Source organism: Trichoplusia ni (genome assembly GCF_003590095.1).
Source record: "Trichoplusia ni isolate ovarian cell line Hi5 chromosome 28 unlocalized genomic scaffold, tn1 tig00004058_group27, whole genome shotgun sequence".
Taxonomy (NCBI): Eukaryota; Metazoa; Arthropoda; class Insecta; order Lepidoptera; family Noctuidae; genus Trichoplusia; species Trichoplusia ni.
This window is the reverse complement of record NW_020799957.1, coordinates 4,043-22,555: the sequence shown is the minus strand read 5'-3', so window position 1 is coordinate 22,555 and position 18,513 is coordinate 4,043. Positions and strand designations below refer to the sequence as shown.

The 18,513-nt window shown below is 41.8% G+C and overlaps 1 protein-coding gene across 1 annotated transcript; it reads right to left on the bottom strand.

Annotated features, from left to right (window-relative positions):
- Positions 1-505: 505 nt before the first annotated feature.
- On the bottom strand, positions 506-9,742 carry LOC113506870. The gene is made up of 2 exons (XM_026889708.1): positions 2,957-9,742; positions 506-680 (listed from the first exon to the last, which is right to left on the bottom strand). The coding sequence occupies exon 1, from the start codon at positions 6,013-6,015 to the stop codon at positions 2,959-2,961; it is 3,057 nt and encodes a 1,018-aa protein (XP_026745509.1). The 5' UTR covers positions 6,016-9,742; the 3' UTR covers positions 506-680; positions 2,957-2,958.
- Between the last annotated feature and the right edge of the window lie 8,771 nt (positions 9,743-18,513).

Sequence of the window (18,513 nt, the reverse complement as noted above, 5' to 3'; positions counted from 1 at the left end):
CTCGCACCAGCCGAAATGAAATTGTGATGCGGATGCCACTCTGGGGAGACCAGGAGGTGGTCTTACGATAAAAAAATACGTTAATTATTTGTTGTTCTGCGAGATCCTAGACAGGCTACAGTAAAGATACAATGCACGCACGTACCTCGTGAATCCTGGTCTGCGACCTGCACTAGTCGTTGAGCTTCCACTCCGTTGGTGATCCTGAGATGATAAAGGCTACTGGCTGATGATTTCACACGGTTTTAATAGGAGGTGTAATCGGTTTTCGGTTTTAGTTGAGCCGCGATATCGTACCGTGCCGCGCGCGCGCTTCCTTATTTGAAAACTGACGCTAGGAGGCGTTGGCGACTCTAACGAACTTCGCGCGAGTCATGCCGTCGAATTTGATTGGTTTGGTGCGTACATGAACAACCAACAGATTGGCGTTTCGATACTGCTGCCGCAGGATAGCAGAACAACGATAAAAAAAGAAACTAAATTGGTCTGATTAAATTACGTTTTGTTTTTTCTTTTATGGAAACGAAACATCCCGCCCACCAAAATGCCTATGGTATTTTCTGGTTAAAAGACAAAAAATTAGTTGACGAAAGGTTGAATACTAAAACTAAAGAGAATTAAATAAAGAATTAAATAAAATTTTGGATAAGGGTTGAAAGTTCGGTTAATATGATTAGAACATTGAAATGAAACTACTTTTACGGATTTTATCGCGGTTTAATTTTAGATTTTAGTTCCCGACGTTTCGAAACCTTTGCAGGTATCATGGTCACGGGCAGACTGAGATGGTGTTCGTCTTGACAGAAGATGTTGCTCGTTCTACCTTCATATTTTAATTAATTATTTGTGGTCCGACCTACGCAGTATGAGCTCACTGTGTCTTGATGTCTTGCAGCGCTGCTCTTGGGTTTGGCCTTGAGTTTATTTATTATTGGATCCCAAGTAGGTGATATCTTCCAGCCATCTTCTCTATTGAAATTAGGGTGTTTTTTAATCTCAATAGCCTCGCGAAACATCCTAGGTAGGAATTTGGATTCTTTAGCGAGGATCTGTGGTTGGTCAAATCTAATATAATGGCTGGAACCTTCAGCATGTTCGGCGACTGCAGACTTCGTTGAGCGGCGGTGTTTGACGTCAGCTATGTGTTCTTTAACGCGGGTCCCTATGCTTCGTTTGGTTTGACCGATGTAAGAGAGGCCGCAGTCACAATCTAGTTTGTATACTCCTGCATCTTGTAGAGGTATGTGACACTTGACAGATGGTAAGGACTGGCTAATCTTCTTGGGCGGCTTGAAGTATGTTTTAATTGAAGCTCGCTTCAGGATGTAACCAATCTTGTCAGTGACTCCTCTGACATATGGTAGTACAGCAGGCAAACGATCAACAGTGGCTGGCTTCACTCGGTTTCTGTGACGGGGCCGTGGAACTTGGAGCTTGTTGTCTCGCAGTACTTGCTTGACGTGTTGAAGCTCAGCGGCAAGGTGTCTGTCATCACAGAGTCCGTGTGCTCTCTGAAACAAAGATTTTCCCACGGTAGCTAACTGTTTAGGGTGGTGGTGAGATTCACCGTTTAAGTACCTATCTGTATGGGTCTTCTTTCGATACACGGTGTGACTTATGGTCTGATCAGGATTCCTTTTAACTAATATGTCTAAGAAGGCAAGAGATTTATTATCCTCCAACTCCATAGTGAATTGAATTTTGTTATTGATGGAGTTGAGATGTTTTAAAAATGCATTTACTTGACTAGATGGTAAAACTGTGAAAGTATCATCTACGTACCGTTTGTAGAACCTGGGAGTGAAAGGAGCTGTTTTTAAGGCTGTCTCCTCGAAGTCTTCCATGAATATATCGGCGACTACAGGGGATACAGGCGAGCCCATCGCTACACCATCTACTTGTACATAGAATTTATTGTTCCACAGTAGGTAGCCAGATGTGAGGCAGTGCTCGAGAAGTTCTGCATATTCTAGAGGTAGGTTGTTCTCTGCTAGCTTCTTGGAAACAATTTCAATACAATCCTTGACTGGTAGGCATGTAAACAAGGACTGTACGTCGAAACTAACCATTACTTCATTGTCTTGAAGATGTAGATGTTTAATCTCATTGACAAAGTGGTATGAATCCTTCACAAACGCTGTAGTGTTGCCTCTGAGTGGTGAGAGTGTTTTCGCGACGTGCTGAGCCAATCTGTAGGTTGGTGTGTCGATTTGGCTTACAATAGGACGTAGCGGGGCGTTTGGTTTGTGTATCTTTGGCAACCCATACAGTTTAGGTGGTTTTGCGCATGTAGGTATTAAGTAGGTAACATCTAGACTTAATGCTTCCTTACCATCTGTCAAGTGTCACATACCTCTACAAGATGCAGGAGTATACAAACTAGATTGTGACTGCGGCCTCTCTTACATCGGTCAAACCAAACGAAGCATAGGGACCCGCGTTAAAGAACACATAGCTGACGTCAAACACCGCCGCTCAACGAAGTCTGCAGTCGCCGAACATGCTGAAGGTTCCAGCCATTATATTAGATTTGACCAACCACAGATCCTCGCTAAAGAATCCAAATTCCTACCTAGGATGTTTCGCGAGGCTATTGAGATTAAAAAACACCCTAATTTCAATAGAGAAGATGGCTGGAAGATATCACCTACTTGGGATCCAATAATAAATAAACTCAAGGCCAAACCCAAGAGCAGCGCTGCAAGACATCAAGACACAGTGAGCTCATACTGCGTAGGTCGGACCACAAATAATTAATTAAAATATGAAGGTAGAACGAGCAACATCTTCTGTCAAGACGAACACCATCTCAGTCTGCCCGTGACCATGATACCTGCAAAGGTTTCGAAACGTCGGGAACTAAAATCTAAAATTAAACCGCGATAAAATCCGTAAAAGTAGTTTCATTTCAATGTCTAACATTCGCGTAAACCTAAGAAACCACTATGATTAGAACAGCTAAGCAGAGTCCTCTATAGGCAAGGGACACAGTTTAACTAAAGGTCGATTTATAATTTGTTTGTCAGCATTTTGAACCAATGCACTCCGAGCTATCCCATCAGCACCCACCTGGAGGTTTACAACTCGTGCAAGTGTCCAATGCAATGGTGCACGATTATCGTCCTTAATGATTACCATAGAACCTATCTGTAACGGTTTAGAGTGTTTCGTCCATTTGGCTCGTTGCGTTAGAGAATTTAAGTATTCTGATTTCCATCTGGACCAAAAACTCTGTTGAAAAGATTGGAGCAGCTGCCATCGGTGAAGCCGATTTAGGTTTACGTTAGAAAGATCTTCATCGGGAACGGCTGTCAAAGGTTCTAAAGTAAGAAAATGACCCGGAGTGAGACACGTCAGGTCGTTTGGATCGGAACTAATAGGGCAAAGTGGCCTTGAGTTTAAGATGGCTTCTATTTGAACAAAAAGAGTGGTTAGTTCCTCAAAAGTCAAAACCTGATCACCCACAACCCGAAGCAAATGAGATTTTGCGGCTTTAATCTGAATCTCCCAGACGCCGCCAAAGTGCGGTGCGCCGGGAGGGTTGAACTTAAATTCGATTTTTTCTGTATTCGTTGCCTGTTCCATTAAAATTGAGAGCTGGTTTTTTGCACCAACAAAATTAGTGCCACAATCCGCGTGAATTACGTTGCACCGACCGCGTCTTCCTACAAATCGGCGCAAAGCAGCAATAAACCCTTCAGTTGTTAACGTCGATACGACTTCTAAATGCACCGCCTTGGTCGCCAGGCAAACAAACAAGCACAAATACGCCTTATCCATTTTCGCGCCTCTATGTGAACCGAGTTTAATACGGAACGGCCCGCCTAGATCGACACCGACCACGGAAAATGGTTTAACTTGATTGACACGATAAGAGGGAAGATCGCTCATAAAAGGTTGTAATGGCTGAGGATTTGTTCGAAAACATTGAATACACTTGGACAAGTGGCGACGAATAACGCGTTTTGCAGCTATGATCCAGAATTGTTGAAGTAGTAGAAAATGTGTAGTGTTAATACCTGGGTGTAAATAACTGCGATGAATAAAGTCGATGACCAAGTAAGTAAAAGGATGGTTAGAAGGTAAGAAGGCGGGGTGCTTTTGCTCATATTCGAGACCTGATCGCGAAATCCTACCGCCCACCCTGAGTACTCCCTGATCATCAAGGAACGGATTTAACTTGCGAAAAGGTTTTGATAAGGGTTTTTTTGATTGCAGATGAAAGATTTCTTCGAGAAAAGTGGTATGTTGTACATGTTTAACTATTTTTATAAGAGTGTGATGACGTTCAACGTTATTAAGAAATCGTTTTCGATTCACCTGATTGGGATGTCGAGTATTATCGATAAAGCGATATACGTACGTGAGAACATTTACCAACTTAGACAATGAAGAGAAACGATTTAATAACATCTCGATGATGGATCCGTCAGGTAAGGTTTTATCAAGTTGATCGGTTAATAAGACTACACACTTGCGTTCTTCGGATTTAACGAGTACTTCATCCTCGTGAGAGGCAGTATCAGGGATAGAAGGCCGGGAACAGTGATCCCTACGTAGCCAATCAGGGCCCGCCCACCATAAGGAGTTGTTTACGATCTCACTGGGTAATTGACCACGAGAGCAAACGTCCGCAGGGTTATCTCCTGAAGGTACATGGCGCCAGCACGCAGTTGCAGTAAGATCTTGGATTTGACTGACTCTGTTGGCGACGAATGTTACCCAGCGGGAAGAATGGGCTCGCAACCATGAAAGAACTACCGTCGAGTCTGACCACAGATAGACATCGTTAATCGTAATGCGATCAAGGTAAGTGTCACGAACAAATTTATAAAGTTCTGATAGAAGAACTGCGGCGCAGAGCTCCAGACGAGGCAATGAAATTCGTTTAAGAGGTGTTACACGAGCCTTAGAATAGACCAGATACGTTGTGACCTTGCCGCTGCCGTTAGTAACCCGAAAATATATTACCGCACCATACGCTACCTCGGAACTGTCACAAAACCCGTGAAGCTCGAACGATTTGACATCAGAACAAATTAACCTGCGAGGAATTCGAACTTGAGATAACTGTGATAATTGAACCTTGTAAGTATTCCACATACCAATGACCTCATCAGGCGGTGTTTGATCCCATCCGATACCAAGGATCCAAAGTTTCTGGATATAGGTTTTGATTTGAATTGTAATGGGAGACAAAAATCCTAGAGGGTCGAACACTCTAGCTAGTTCGCTGAGAATCGATCGTTTGGTACAAGGCCGGTCGAGAGGTTGGATTTCGAAAAGAAATGCATCTGTGTGAGGATCCCATTTTAGGCCGAGAATTTTTAAAATTTGAGTTTCATAGTTATCGAGAGAGACAGAACCAGTGAGACGATCTTGAATAGGGAGGTCAAGCAGAAGTTGCGCATTGTTAGACACCCACTTCCTAAGATGGAAGCCACCTAATTTGAACAAGGCGATTAGTTGGTCCTTTGCCTGTTGGGCGTGTTCTAACGTGTCGGAACCACTGGCCACGTCGTCGATATATACGTCAGACAGAATGATTCCCTTTGCGATGGGATACTGATTGCCCTCGTCCTCGGCAAGCTGTCGCAGAGTACGACACGCAAGAAAGGGTGAAGATGAAACGCCATATGTTACAGTATTCAAACGGTATTCTTGAAGACATTCTGTAGGAGTGGTTCTCCAAAAAATGCGCTGGTAGTCACGATCGGCTTGGGAAATAAGAATTTGACGGTACATTTGTCGAACGTCAGCCATAAAAGCAATATTATGTACCCTAAATCGCAATAGAATTTCTAAAATGTTCGGTTGTAACTTGGGACCGATTAGTTGAGTGTCGTTTAAAGACCGAGAGTGGGCATCCTTGGCCGACGCGTCAAAGACAACGCGGAGACGGGTGGTAGCAGAGTCAGGACGCAAGACGCAATGATGTGGAATATAATATTTCCCCTGACTGAGTTCATTCCCGGGAACCAAAGACATATGACCGGCGTCCAAGTAATCTGTCATAAATTCGCGTATTCCTTTTGTAAGTCAGGGTCACGAGACAGCCTACGTTCTATTGCATGAAATCGTCTAAGTGCAACGTCACGAGAACCTTCAAACTTCGGTTCGCTATCATCTTTGAATGGTAAGCGTACTGTGTATCGTCCAAACGTATCGCGGCAATGGTCGGATAAGAACTTTTGTTCGCAAAACACCTCCTCTGGAGTCAGAAGAGACGCCTTGGGTACGCAGTCTAACTCCCAGAAACGTTGAACTAACGAATTCAAGTCGATGTCGTTTTTTCCCGATGCGTGCACTAAGGTTTTTGAAGCTAGACGAGTTTTGCCCAAAAGAAGCCAACCGAAAACAGAGTTAAGAGCTATCGGTTGATTTGCATTGCCTTTGATATGTTGATTTAGAAGCGAGTCAGCAAACACCTCCGCGCCGAGCAATATGTCGATAGGTCCCGAGAGATCAAAACCAGGATCTGCTAAGGGTTTCGATTCAATGTGGGTCCACCCAGATGTATTAAGTTTTGCTATCGGTTGATCGCCACATATTGTTGATATGACGCGCAAGTTCAATTTAAATAAGATTTTATCCTTTGTGCCTATCAAACACGTGATGTCACCAAGAATCGGCGCTGAAGCATCTCCGATACCGCTGACGTTGTCGTTAGTTGGACTAAGTGGTAAGCTTAGACGTTTCACTGCCTTTTCCGTGATAAAATTGCTTTGACTTCCAGTATCAAAAAGAGCTCGGAACGATTGCATTGAGCCAAAGGCATCACGGACCTGAATCATTGCTGTGGCCAGTAGAACAGTGGTGTGTGTTAACGACCTTGACACTAATGTCGATGAAGACTGATTTGACTCACTAGACTTATCGCGATGGAGTAAGGTGTGGTGGTTTCTCTTGCATATGCGACACGAAAATATAGATTTACAATCTTTTAACTGATGAGATGGATTCAAACAGTTAAAGCACCAGTGTTTCTCAGTAGCGATCTGCAAACGTTCATCAAACGATTTTTTAAGAAACTCGGGACATGCGGCAATGGAATGGAAATCTGAACAAAACGAGCATTTTTTTGTGTATGGGACATTCGTTGGTACCCCTTCATTCAGTTGTTGTGTAGTAGCGGGCTTAGCGGCAACGAGTGTGTGTGACGCAGAACTGCGCGGTTGGGGCTGCGGGTGAGCAGATTTAGACCTCGGTTGAGGTTTGTCCGATTCAACGAAATGTGTGTCTCGCAATAAAGCCTCACACTTGGATTGCAGGAAATTTCGCAATTGGTTATAAGTAGGTAGTTCTACATCGGAATGTTTTTCCTCAAATTCCGACGAAGCCTCTGGTCGACCTTCGATAAGATATGATACACTAAAATGAAATCCCAATGGTTAACCGGCAAATTAATAGTCCTTAAAATGCTTAAGTTTTCCTCGAACAAATCGAGTGACCTTCGAAATGCGTGCGCGTCGGAAACCTTAAATTCAATTTTCAAAATATCCCGCCAACACGTAAACGCAAGATCCCGCTTATTCTTATAGCGCGCGGTGAGTGCTTCGTATGCGTCGCGGTAGTGTTCGTGTGTCAGAGGGAAAGGCTTGATAACAAGCAGCGCATCGCCGCTCAGAGACGATACGAGATAATGAAGCTTCTCAGTGTCGGTTAACGATGTTGAGTTATGTATTAAGGTGTTAAACGTATCATAATACTCAGGCCATTTTTTAATGTCGCCGCTAAAGTTAGGAAGCACGATTTTCGGTAATCGAATATTCGACGAAACAGTGTCGCAAGACCGAGTTGATTCAGTTTTAGATAACGTTCGATGGATTGACAACAATCTGTAATACATTGCATCAAACCTTTCTTGAAGGTCATTGTCCTCATTTTCAGGGTCATCGAGAATCTCCTGGATCGTAAAATGCGCATCCTCAAAACTAGCAGCATGTTGCTTAATGTCTTGAAAATATGACAAAAACAAGTTTAGTTGAGAAGAATCGTTTTCGGCTAAAATACCTATCTCCAGCGCTTTATTTAAACGGTTATAAGAAATGTTTCGTTTCCTACGCAAAGACGGTAAATCTTGAGTTGAGTATTCTACTTCATTACATTTTGATTTTTTTAATGTACCCCTGCGGGTAGGTTTTCCGAGAAGCGGCATTTAAAAAAAGTTTATTAAGCGGGTACAAAACAAAGCTATGAGATATTATTTCTTGTTATGTGCGAAGAATTTCGATACAGAGTTAAGCTTACGGATTATAATTAAGCACTAAATAAATGTACCTACTTATGTGCAAGTATCATCCGCAATAAGTAGGTAGTGGTCGCTAAGACAGTGTATCCTACCCAAACGCGCCCCGAACTTCGGCGCGTATAATAGGTACGTTACAAGACGCGTGTACGGTGTAGGTATCCCTATTGTTACCAACTAGCAAATCTAGCTACTCGGATATTATATTATATTATATTATATTATAAGCATACACAGATAATATGACAGGGTCGATTGATGACTGTATAGAACTATAGACACAATGTACTGCAACAGCTGATTACCTCTGTGTTCAATTCGTGAAAATAAACGGTAAATTTAATCACCGACTCGTCGAGAAGTTTTATTTGTAGGTACCTAGGTAACTGATACGTTATTTTGATAGAAACGGTTTACGATATTTCAATCTACCTACCTACAGTGAATAATAATACTCGTAGGTACGTTTAAACGACGTACGTTTTTTACGAATGAAAGTATTTAATGAACAAAATGTTACTACGAAAACCACTTTAATAAAAACGGATAATCCACTTAGTATTACGTTATTTGTTTTGGTAGGTCACTTGCATTTTAATGAGCCGATGAGTTACTTATTGCGGGTTGTCAAAGTGTGCACCGATAAATTGATAAAAGTGATTGCACAATTTGACTTCACCACAATAATTGTTAAGTAACAAGCGAGAATACCCATGCAGGACGGTATTTGTAGTTAGATCGGCATAGGTACCCTCACAAGCTAATCGGAAGTTTTTTGTTCGATGGCGAATTTAGGATAAGTACCTACTTAGCTCGTTTACGTGACGTGTTTAGTTATGAATGATTACGAAATTATGGAATGGTTTGATAGTTCCGATGGGATAACTTAAAATGCGATATGGTTTGTTAAAACAATAGATCGATTGAGATTATTTTAAGTTACCTTTAACCAGAAAACCAATATGGCGATTCGATAAGAATTAAATGGAAGCTCCCGGGTTTCGGCACCAAAAAGATGTAGCAACTCGCACCAGCCGAAATGAAATTGTGATGCGGATGCCACTCTGGGGAGACCAGGAGGTGGTCTTACGATAAAAAAATACGTTAATTATTTGTTGTTCTGCGAGATCCTAGACAGGCTACAGTAAAGATACAATGCACGCACGTACCTCGTGAATCCTGGGCTGCGACCTGCACTAGTCGTTGAGCTTCCACTCCGTTGGTGATCCTGAGATGATGAAGGCTACTGGCTGATGATTTCACACGGTTTTAATAGGAGGTGTAATCGGTTTTCGGTTTTAGTTGAGCCGCGATATCGTACCGTGCCGCGCGCGCGCTTCCTTATTTGAAAACTGACGCTAGGAGGCGTTGGCGACTCTAACGAACTTCGCGCGAGTCATGCCGTCGAATTTGATTGGTTTGGTGCGTACATGAACAACCAACAGATTGGCGTTTCGATACTGCTGCCGCAGAGTAGCAGAACAACGATAGAAAAAGAAACTAAATTGGTCTGATTAAATTACGTTTTGTTTTTTCTTTTATGGAAACGAAACAGTCGGCGTAGCTCGGCGAAACTCCAAAGGTCGATATCGCAGAAATCGCGTTGTTTTAACGTTTTCCGTAGTTTCTAGCATAGCATAGCTCAAAATAGTCGATATCAAGGTGATCCGTGAGTTTTGTTATTTTTCGTTTCTCGAGCCGTGTAGCACTACTTATGTCGGCGTAGCTCGGTGAAACTCCAAAAGTCGATATCGCGCAAATCGCGTTGTTTTTACGTTTTCCGTAGTTTCTAGCATAGCATAGCTCAAAATAGTCGATATCAAGGTGATCCGTGAGTTTTGTTATTTTTCGTTTCTCTAGGCGCGTAGCAAGACTTAGGTCGGCGTAGCTCGGCGAAACTCCAAAAGTCGATATCGCGGAAATCGCGTTGTTTTAACGTTTTCCGTAGTTTCTAGCATAGCATAGCTCAAAATAGTCGATATCAAGGTGATCCGTGAGTTTTGTTATTTTTCGTTTCTCGAGCCGTGAAGCAAGACTTAGGTCGGCGTAGCTCGGCGAAACTCCAAAAGTCGATATCGCGGAAATCGCGTTGTTTTAACGTTTTCCGTAGTTTCTAGCATAGCATAGCTCGGAATAGTCGATATCAAGGTGATCCGTGAGTTTTGTTATTTTTCGTTTCTCTAAGCGCGTAGCAAGACTTAGGTCGGCGTAGCTCGGCGAAACTCCAAAAGTCGATATCGCGGAAATCGCGTTGTTTTAACGTTTTCCGTAGTTTCTAGCATAGCATAGCTCGGAATAGTCGATATCAAGGTGATCCGTGAGTTTTGTTATTTTTCGTTTCTCGAGGTGCGTAGCAAGACTTAGGTCGGCGTAGCTCGGCGAAACTCCAAAAGTCGATATCGCGGAAATCGCGTTGTTTTAACGTTTTCCGTAGTTTCTAGCATAGCATAGCTCGGAATAGTCGATATCAAGGTGATCCGTGAGTTTTGTTATTTTTCGTTTCTTGAGCCGTGAAGCAAGACTTAGGTCGGCGTAGCTCGGCGAAACTCCAAAAGTCGATATCGCGGAAATCGCGTTGTTTTAACGTTTTCCGTAGTTTCTAGCATAGCATAGCTCGGAATAGTCGATATCAAGGTGATCCGTGAGTTTTGTTATTTTTCGTTTCTCTAGGCGCGTAGCAAGACTTAGGTCGGCGTAGCTCGGCGAAACTCCAAAAGTCGATATCGCGGAAATCGCGTTGTTTTAACGTTTTCCGTAGTTTCTAGCATAGCATAGCTCAAAATAGTCGATATCAAGGTGATCCGTGAGTTTTGTTATTTTTCGTTTCTCGAGCCGTGAAGCAAGACTTAGGTCGGCGTAGCTCGGCGAAACTCCAAAAGTCGATATCGCGGAAATCGCGTTGTTTTAACGTTTTCCGTAGTTTCTAGCATAGCCTAGCTCGGAATAGTCGATATCAAGGTGATCCGTGAGTTTTGTTATTTTTCGTTTCTCTAGGCGCGTAGCAAGACTTAGGTCGGCGTAGCTCGGCGAAACTCCAAAAGTCGATATCGCGGAAATCGCGTTGTTTTAACGTTTTCCGTAGTTTCTAGCATAGCATAGCTCGGAATAGTCGATATCAAGGTGATCCGTGAGTTTTGTCATTTTTCGTTTCTCGAGGTGCGTAGCAAGACTTAGGTCGGCGTAGCTCGGCGAAACTCCAAAAGTCGATATCGCGGAAATCGCGTTGTTTTACTTTTTCCGTAGTTTCTAGCATAGCATTGCTCGGAATAGTCGATATCAAGGTGATCCGTGAGTTTTGTTATTTTTCGTTTCTCTAGGCGCGTAGCAACACTTAGGTCGGCGTAGCTCGGCGAAACTCCAAAAGTCGATATCGCGGAAATCGCGTTGTTTTAACGTTTTCCGTAGTTTCTAGCATAGCATAGCTCGGAATAGTCGATATCAAGGTGATCCGTGAGTTTTGTTATTTTTCGTTTCTCGAGCCGTGTAGCAAGACTAAGGTTTGCGTAGCTCGGTGAAACTCCAAAAGTCGATATCGCGGAAATCGCGTTGTTTTAACGTTTTCCGTAGTTTCTAGCATAGCATAGCTCGGAATAGTCGATATCAAGGTGATCCGTGAGTTTTGTTATTTTTCGTTTCTCGAGGTGCGTAGCACTACTTAGGTCGGCGTAGCTCGGTGAAACTCCAAAAGTCGATATCGCGGAAATCGCGTTGTTTTTACGTTTTCCGTAGTTTCTAGCATAGCATAGGTCGGAATAGTCGATATCAAGGTTATCCGTGTGTTTTGTTATTTTTCGTTTCTCTAGGCGCGTAGCAAGACTTAGGTCGGCGTAGCTCGGCGAAACTCCAAAAGTCGATATCGCGGAAATCGCGTTGTTTTAACGTTTTCCGTAGTTTCTAGCATAGCATAGCTCGGAATAGTCGATATCAAGGTGATTCGTGAGTTTTGTTGTTTTTCGTTTCTCTAGGCGCGTAGCAAGACTTAGGTCGGCGTAGCTCGGCGAAACTCCAAAAGTCGATATCGCGGAAATCGCGTTGTTTTAACGTTTTCCGTAGTTTCTAGCATAGCATAGCTCGGAATAGTCGATATCAAGGTGATCCGTGAGTTTTGTTGTTTTTCGTTTCTCTAGGCGCGTAGCAAGACTTAGGTCGGCGTAGCTCGGCGAAACTCCAAAAGTCGATATCGCGGAAATCGCGTTGTTTTAACGTTTTCCGTAGTTTCTAGCATAGCATAGCTCAGAATAGTCGATATCAAGGTGATCCGTGAGTTTTGTTATTTTTCGTTTCTCGAGGTGCGTAGCACTACTTAGGTCGGCGTAGCTCGGTGAAACTCCAAAAGTCGATATCGCGGAAATCGCGTTGTTTTTACGTTTTCCGTAGTTTCTAGCATAGCATAGGTCGGAATAGTCGATATCAAGGTTATCCGTGAGTTTTGTTATTTTTCGTTTCTCTAGGCGCGTAGCAAGACTTAGGTCGGCGTAGCTCGGCGAAACTCCAAAAGTCGATATCGCGGAAATCGCGTTGTTTTAACGTTTTCCGTAGTTTCTAGCATAGCATAGGCCGGAATATTCGATATCAAGGTGATCCGTGAGTTTTGTTATTTTTCGTTTCTCGAGCCGTGTAGCAAGACAGTAGTATATTATTGGGCATTCTGTCCCACTCCTTCGCCCATGCATGCGCATTCGCGTCGTGGGACAGAATGCCCAATAGGTTATGAGCGACACATATCATGGAATAGAACGCCCAATGGGTTTCGAGCAATTCACTTGATTCTCAAATTTTGATAAATTGTGTGAATTAAAAGAAACAAAGAATGAATTGCGTTAAAATGATATTAAACCATTAAAACGACTTGTTGTATTGCGTTCCAACGTGATCGAAACGACTTGATTCATTGAATTGCGTTAAAATGATATTAAACCATTAAAACGACTTGTTGTATTGCGTTCCAACGGTGATACACCATCGAAACGACTTGATTGTAATGTTTTCGTTTTTGCGCGCTCACAACTGGGTCTATCGTCTGGTCCAGACTCAAACGCAGTATGCTTTTTCATCGCAATAACGATAGGAACCAACAGGCAATGTTTGTAATGTTTTCGTTTTTGCGCGCTCACAACTGGTTCTGTTGTCTGATCCAGACTCAAACGCAGTATGCTTTTTCATCGCAATAACGATAGGAACCAACAGGCAATGTTTGTAATGTTTTCGTTTTTGCGCGCTCACAACTGGTTCTGTCGTCTGATCCAGACTCAAACGCAGTATGCTTTTTCATCGCAATAACGATAGGAACCAACAGGCAATGTTTGTAATGTTTTCGTTTTTGCGCGCTCACAACTGGTTCTGTCGTCTGATCCAGACTCAAACGCAGTATGCTTTTTCATCGCAATAACGATAGGAACCAACAGGCAATGTTTGTATTTTAAACTAGCTTGTGCCCGCGACTTCGTCCGCGTGAAATAGTGACTTCCGGCAGAAAAGTATAGATAGCTGTGTCCGCGACTCCGTCAGCGTGTAACTCCTTGTGTATTAAGTTAATGTATTGGTAATATTTATTATTATTATTTATATTGGTAATATTGTTTAGATCACGTTCACATAAGGCTTAACCCTTTATAAGACACAGAACTTAAAAATATTTATAGCTTTTAAACTTTATAATAATGTGTTAAGGTTCAAATTCTGGTGGCAATATAAGTACCACTGCCTTATAAAGGTAAGGTAAAGGTACCTATAAAACGAAAATACTTTAGTGCAAAGCTTCCGGGTAAACTATATTGAAAGTTGACCCGTCCGGCACGTGAACATAAAGACTTTTAGAACTGCTAACACGGGAAAGAGCAACATACAACTGACCATGTGAGAAACAACTGACACTGAGATCTACTCCAGCAACACGAAAAGTCTGCCCTTGAGCCTTGTTAATTGTCATTGCATAACACACCGATACTGGGAATTGCGTCCTTTTAAATTGGAATGGAAAATTATTTGGTATTAAGGGTATTCTGGGAATAAAGACGGTTTCTCCTGCACCGCAACCTGTTAAAATTTGAGCCTCGATTATATTTTGTTGCAACTGGGTTACTTTTAGTCGAGTTCCATTGCAAAGTTGTGGTGGTTTTAAATTTCGGAGCATAATAATCGGTATCCCAATTTTTAAACAAATTTCATGAGAGGGAAGTCCGGGCATATTTAAAGAATTCTATCGGGTAATTAGTGGCTTCTTGTTCATCGACCATTCTATTTATTGATCTATAAACTTTGCTTTCCCCCTGTATATTCGACAGTATTTTGTTATTGATCTCAGATGCCTGGTCATTGCGAGGAGTTAAAATAGATCTTTCGCATAGCCAAGAATTGTCCCTATTTAATATATTTGTTACGTCACCGTAAACCGACGATATAAGATGTGGTTGAGATTGCACCATACAACATAATTCAGGCGTCAGTATAAGTTTTCCTTGGTGTAGTTGTGGATAGGTACCTTCACCAATCTTTAATAATGTGTCAGAAAATTGACTATCATCCGGGTTATCTCCAGTTCTCACTCGCATATTTATAGTCAAATGCACCGATTGTATATCTCGCCATAAATAAGAGCTTTTCAGGCAAGCCCTAACCTCATCAGCTCGGGTTCCCCGTGGTATTACCGGTAAGGTTTGTCGGAAATCACCACAAAATAAAACCGTGATACCGCCCATTGGTCGATCATTTTGTCTTATATCCCTTAAAGTTCTGTCTACCGCTTCTACTCCTTTTCGATGGGCCATCGTACATTCATCCCATATGATTAAACTACACTCGCGTAATACCTTAGCTTTGTCGCTATTTCTTGAAATACTACAGGTTGGATTTTCCGTGCGATCTAAATCAATTGGTATTTTAAACATACTGTGAGCAGTTTTACCTCCTGGTAGCAATGTTGCAGCTATCCCTGATGAAGCTACGGCAAGAGCAATTTTACGCTGATTTCGAACATAAGCCAATATTAATTTAGTCAAAAAGGTTTTTCCAGTTCCTCCAGGTGCATCTAAAAACCATATTGTTCCCAAATTATTTTGAACACTATTGCACACGCGGTCATAAACTGAACGTTGTTCTGCAGTCATCATTGGGACACCGTTTTCTAATGTTGTCAGCAGTTCCGTTAAATTGTAACCAATCTCTGCGGAATATTCCCTATTAGTTACCTCTCCGACTGAGGTTGGTGTTGGCAAACCATATTCACAGAGTGATTTACCGCCTACTGCTGTTAAGTCATCCTGAAGAGCTAATAAGCACTGATTTATGGCAAGATCACGGAAATTATCATTAGTTGTGCCTTCATCATTGTTAGGTATATTTCTAAGAAAGTCTTCTGAAAATTTTTCTTTATATTTTTCCCATAATGTTACAGCATCTGACAAATTACAAAATGTGAGTAATGTTACAAATAAATGGCGTAACCGTCGTGGATTATCACTAACACAGGATTCTGCTAAAGCGTCATCCCAATGCTGATCATTTTCAAGCAAATGACGCGCTTGGCAAGCTGCTTGATAAGTGGGATAAACAACATCGTCTACTTTTCTCAAATCTATAAATGAGGTTGGTCCTCGCACGGTATGTAATAATAATCGCAAATAGAAACACTCAGCGTTGTTAGGATGAACGGTGTACACTCTACCAAGAACATGTTCTTTAAAAATACCTGACTCGCCATCTACAGGCCTGCCACGGCGTCTTCGATTAAAGACACCCCGTTGCTTATCGTAGGTATAATACGATGGAACTTCCTCATACAAAAGAGATTTTGCAAAATCATCAGTTTGGCAAAGTCGAAAGAATGCTAATAAACTTGTTTGTCTAGGGTTCTCTAACCGTTCTGTGACATTTTCGGCGTTGAAATATATACGTTGGCCGCCTTCAAGATGAACATCCAGATGAGTCACAGGTGGATATCTTTCGTGAATGTTGAAACTTAAGATCCGCCACACAGCTTCTGAAGAACTTATATATCTGCCTGACTGAAATCTTGTAACTTCATCATGTTCATTTCTCAAAGCAAATGTAGCTTGGTCACTGCCCTTATTAATATACTTACAAATATATTTTATTGACTCTACACTATTACACATTTCAACATTTATGTGAGCTTGAAATGCTCTGGACAACACAGGAGAATACGGAACGACCCACCTATTATCTAAAGTAACTTGTTGTCCAGACACTCGCTTTTCAACAGTAAAACCATCATTATCTCTTGAACGGCGACCATATAATGGGTATCCATCATGTCCTGTTACAGTGCCATCCACTAAGGCTTTTGGATATCTTTTAGTGCAACGACCGTCTTGCATGCAAGGAGAATTCCCGTTAAACGAACCACATGGACCATGTATCATATGAGTTTTAACAATGTCGTATAACACGGGATCTGCAATCGGACTTGGAATTTCAGCACTGATTAAACTGTCTACATCATTAGGTCGAACCTTATCTTTTAACCAAAGCAGGATATGTGCGTGAGGTAAGCCGCGTTTTTGCCATTCAATACTATACATATAACACAATACTTCTCCAAAAATTTTATCTTTGGTAAGTAGATCTATCATTGATTTTAATTTTAAATGAAAAACTCTTGCTATGATATCATGGCGGTCATGCGGTGCTTGACCCTCAAGAAGCTCCCGAGTAATTTCATCCCACTTAGGATTGGTAGTTACAGTAATAAATAAGTCGGGACGTCCATATTTTCTTACGTAACAAAAAGCATCTTGAGTACGTTCGTGCATGTATCGTGGACCACCAGTAAAAGAAGAGGGCAAAATAACTAAACGACCCATATTCACCGTATCGTTATCTTGCTGCATGGCGTCGCGAAGGTGCACGTATTCTTCAACGCGCAGCTGCCTTTGATTAGATCGTATATAAACTAATCTTTCGGTTTCAATTTTTGCGTACATGTCTACAATAAACTGATTGAATAAGCCACGAAAACGTTGAAAGTATACAAACCTATTCCGTCTTACTTGCAAGTGGTAACAGTAAAATTGAAGGCATGAAATCTTTTTATTATAATTAGGTGCGCCTGTACGCGGATCAGTTTGGTATAAAGCAAAATTATAACCATCTTCCCCTCGACAGTATATCAAAGGATATTGCAAACTGTCGTAAGCCCTGTGGGTTTCATAAATACGTTGCAAACGATTATCTCTGGAACGGATAACGATATCACGCCTATCACATTCCTGGTCGACCAATACCACAGCAACTTCATTCGTGGATGGAGCATTATAACGCCCAGGGTGTTCCTGAGTTGGACGCCTATCGGCATTTATAACAATTTTATAATTGTTATCATCATCTCGAGGAAGAGCTTCTAATGCCGATTTAAAACTGCATACATACGAATTAACCTGATGCAACATGTTCTGAAGTTGTGATATGAGTTCAGTATTTAAATTCGGGAAATATTGATTTCTTATATTCGACTGTTCGTTGTAGTCGGATACAAATATATTTGAAGAAACTTAGGTTGGTTTTCAGGCAAAAGGGATCCTATCAAATGGTAAACCTGACCTTGTATCTTAAAAGTAGGCATGAAATGACCTTCTGAGATTTGTTGAGCGCCAAAGGATGTCATTTGAAATGCACTATTATAAGTGCGAATATTATCTAAAAACTGTTTAGATTGTATATGTTCCCCTAAAAGTAGTGATTTCAAAGGTTCCGGTGGGTCTTCGAATGAAGGCAAATTTATTTTACCTGTAGAACAACAGAAACCAGCTGACTCCTTACTCCACTTTGAAGCATTACAAAAACGACATACCACGTTCATATCGCCTATTACAGAAGATGATCCATAATCAATTGTGAGGTTATAAGCAAACCCACTTTTATATTTGTCGGACCAAGCCACCGAATTTCTAGATTGATCTTCTATGTGTACATCTAAGTTATTAAGGCTATGTCGAAATCTGTCTGCAGTAAGACGGGCCTCTCGCTGTTCGTCCGTTTCAAGAGACCGAATATTTTCGATTCTTAATCTTTCATTAGACAAACTTACTGATCGTTCTTGTCTCAAAGAATTATAATATTCGCGTACCGACTCTAGTCGTTGTTCATGCTCATGTGCGTCTTCGAGAGATCGAATAACATTATGGTGCACCCTATCATTTGTCAAACGGTCTTCATATTGAGTTAAAGTTTCAGATTCTCGAGATAAAATATGACGTTCGCGGTCAGCTGTGAGACGCAATTCCCTCTCAGTGTAGGTTTCTGACTCG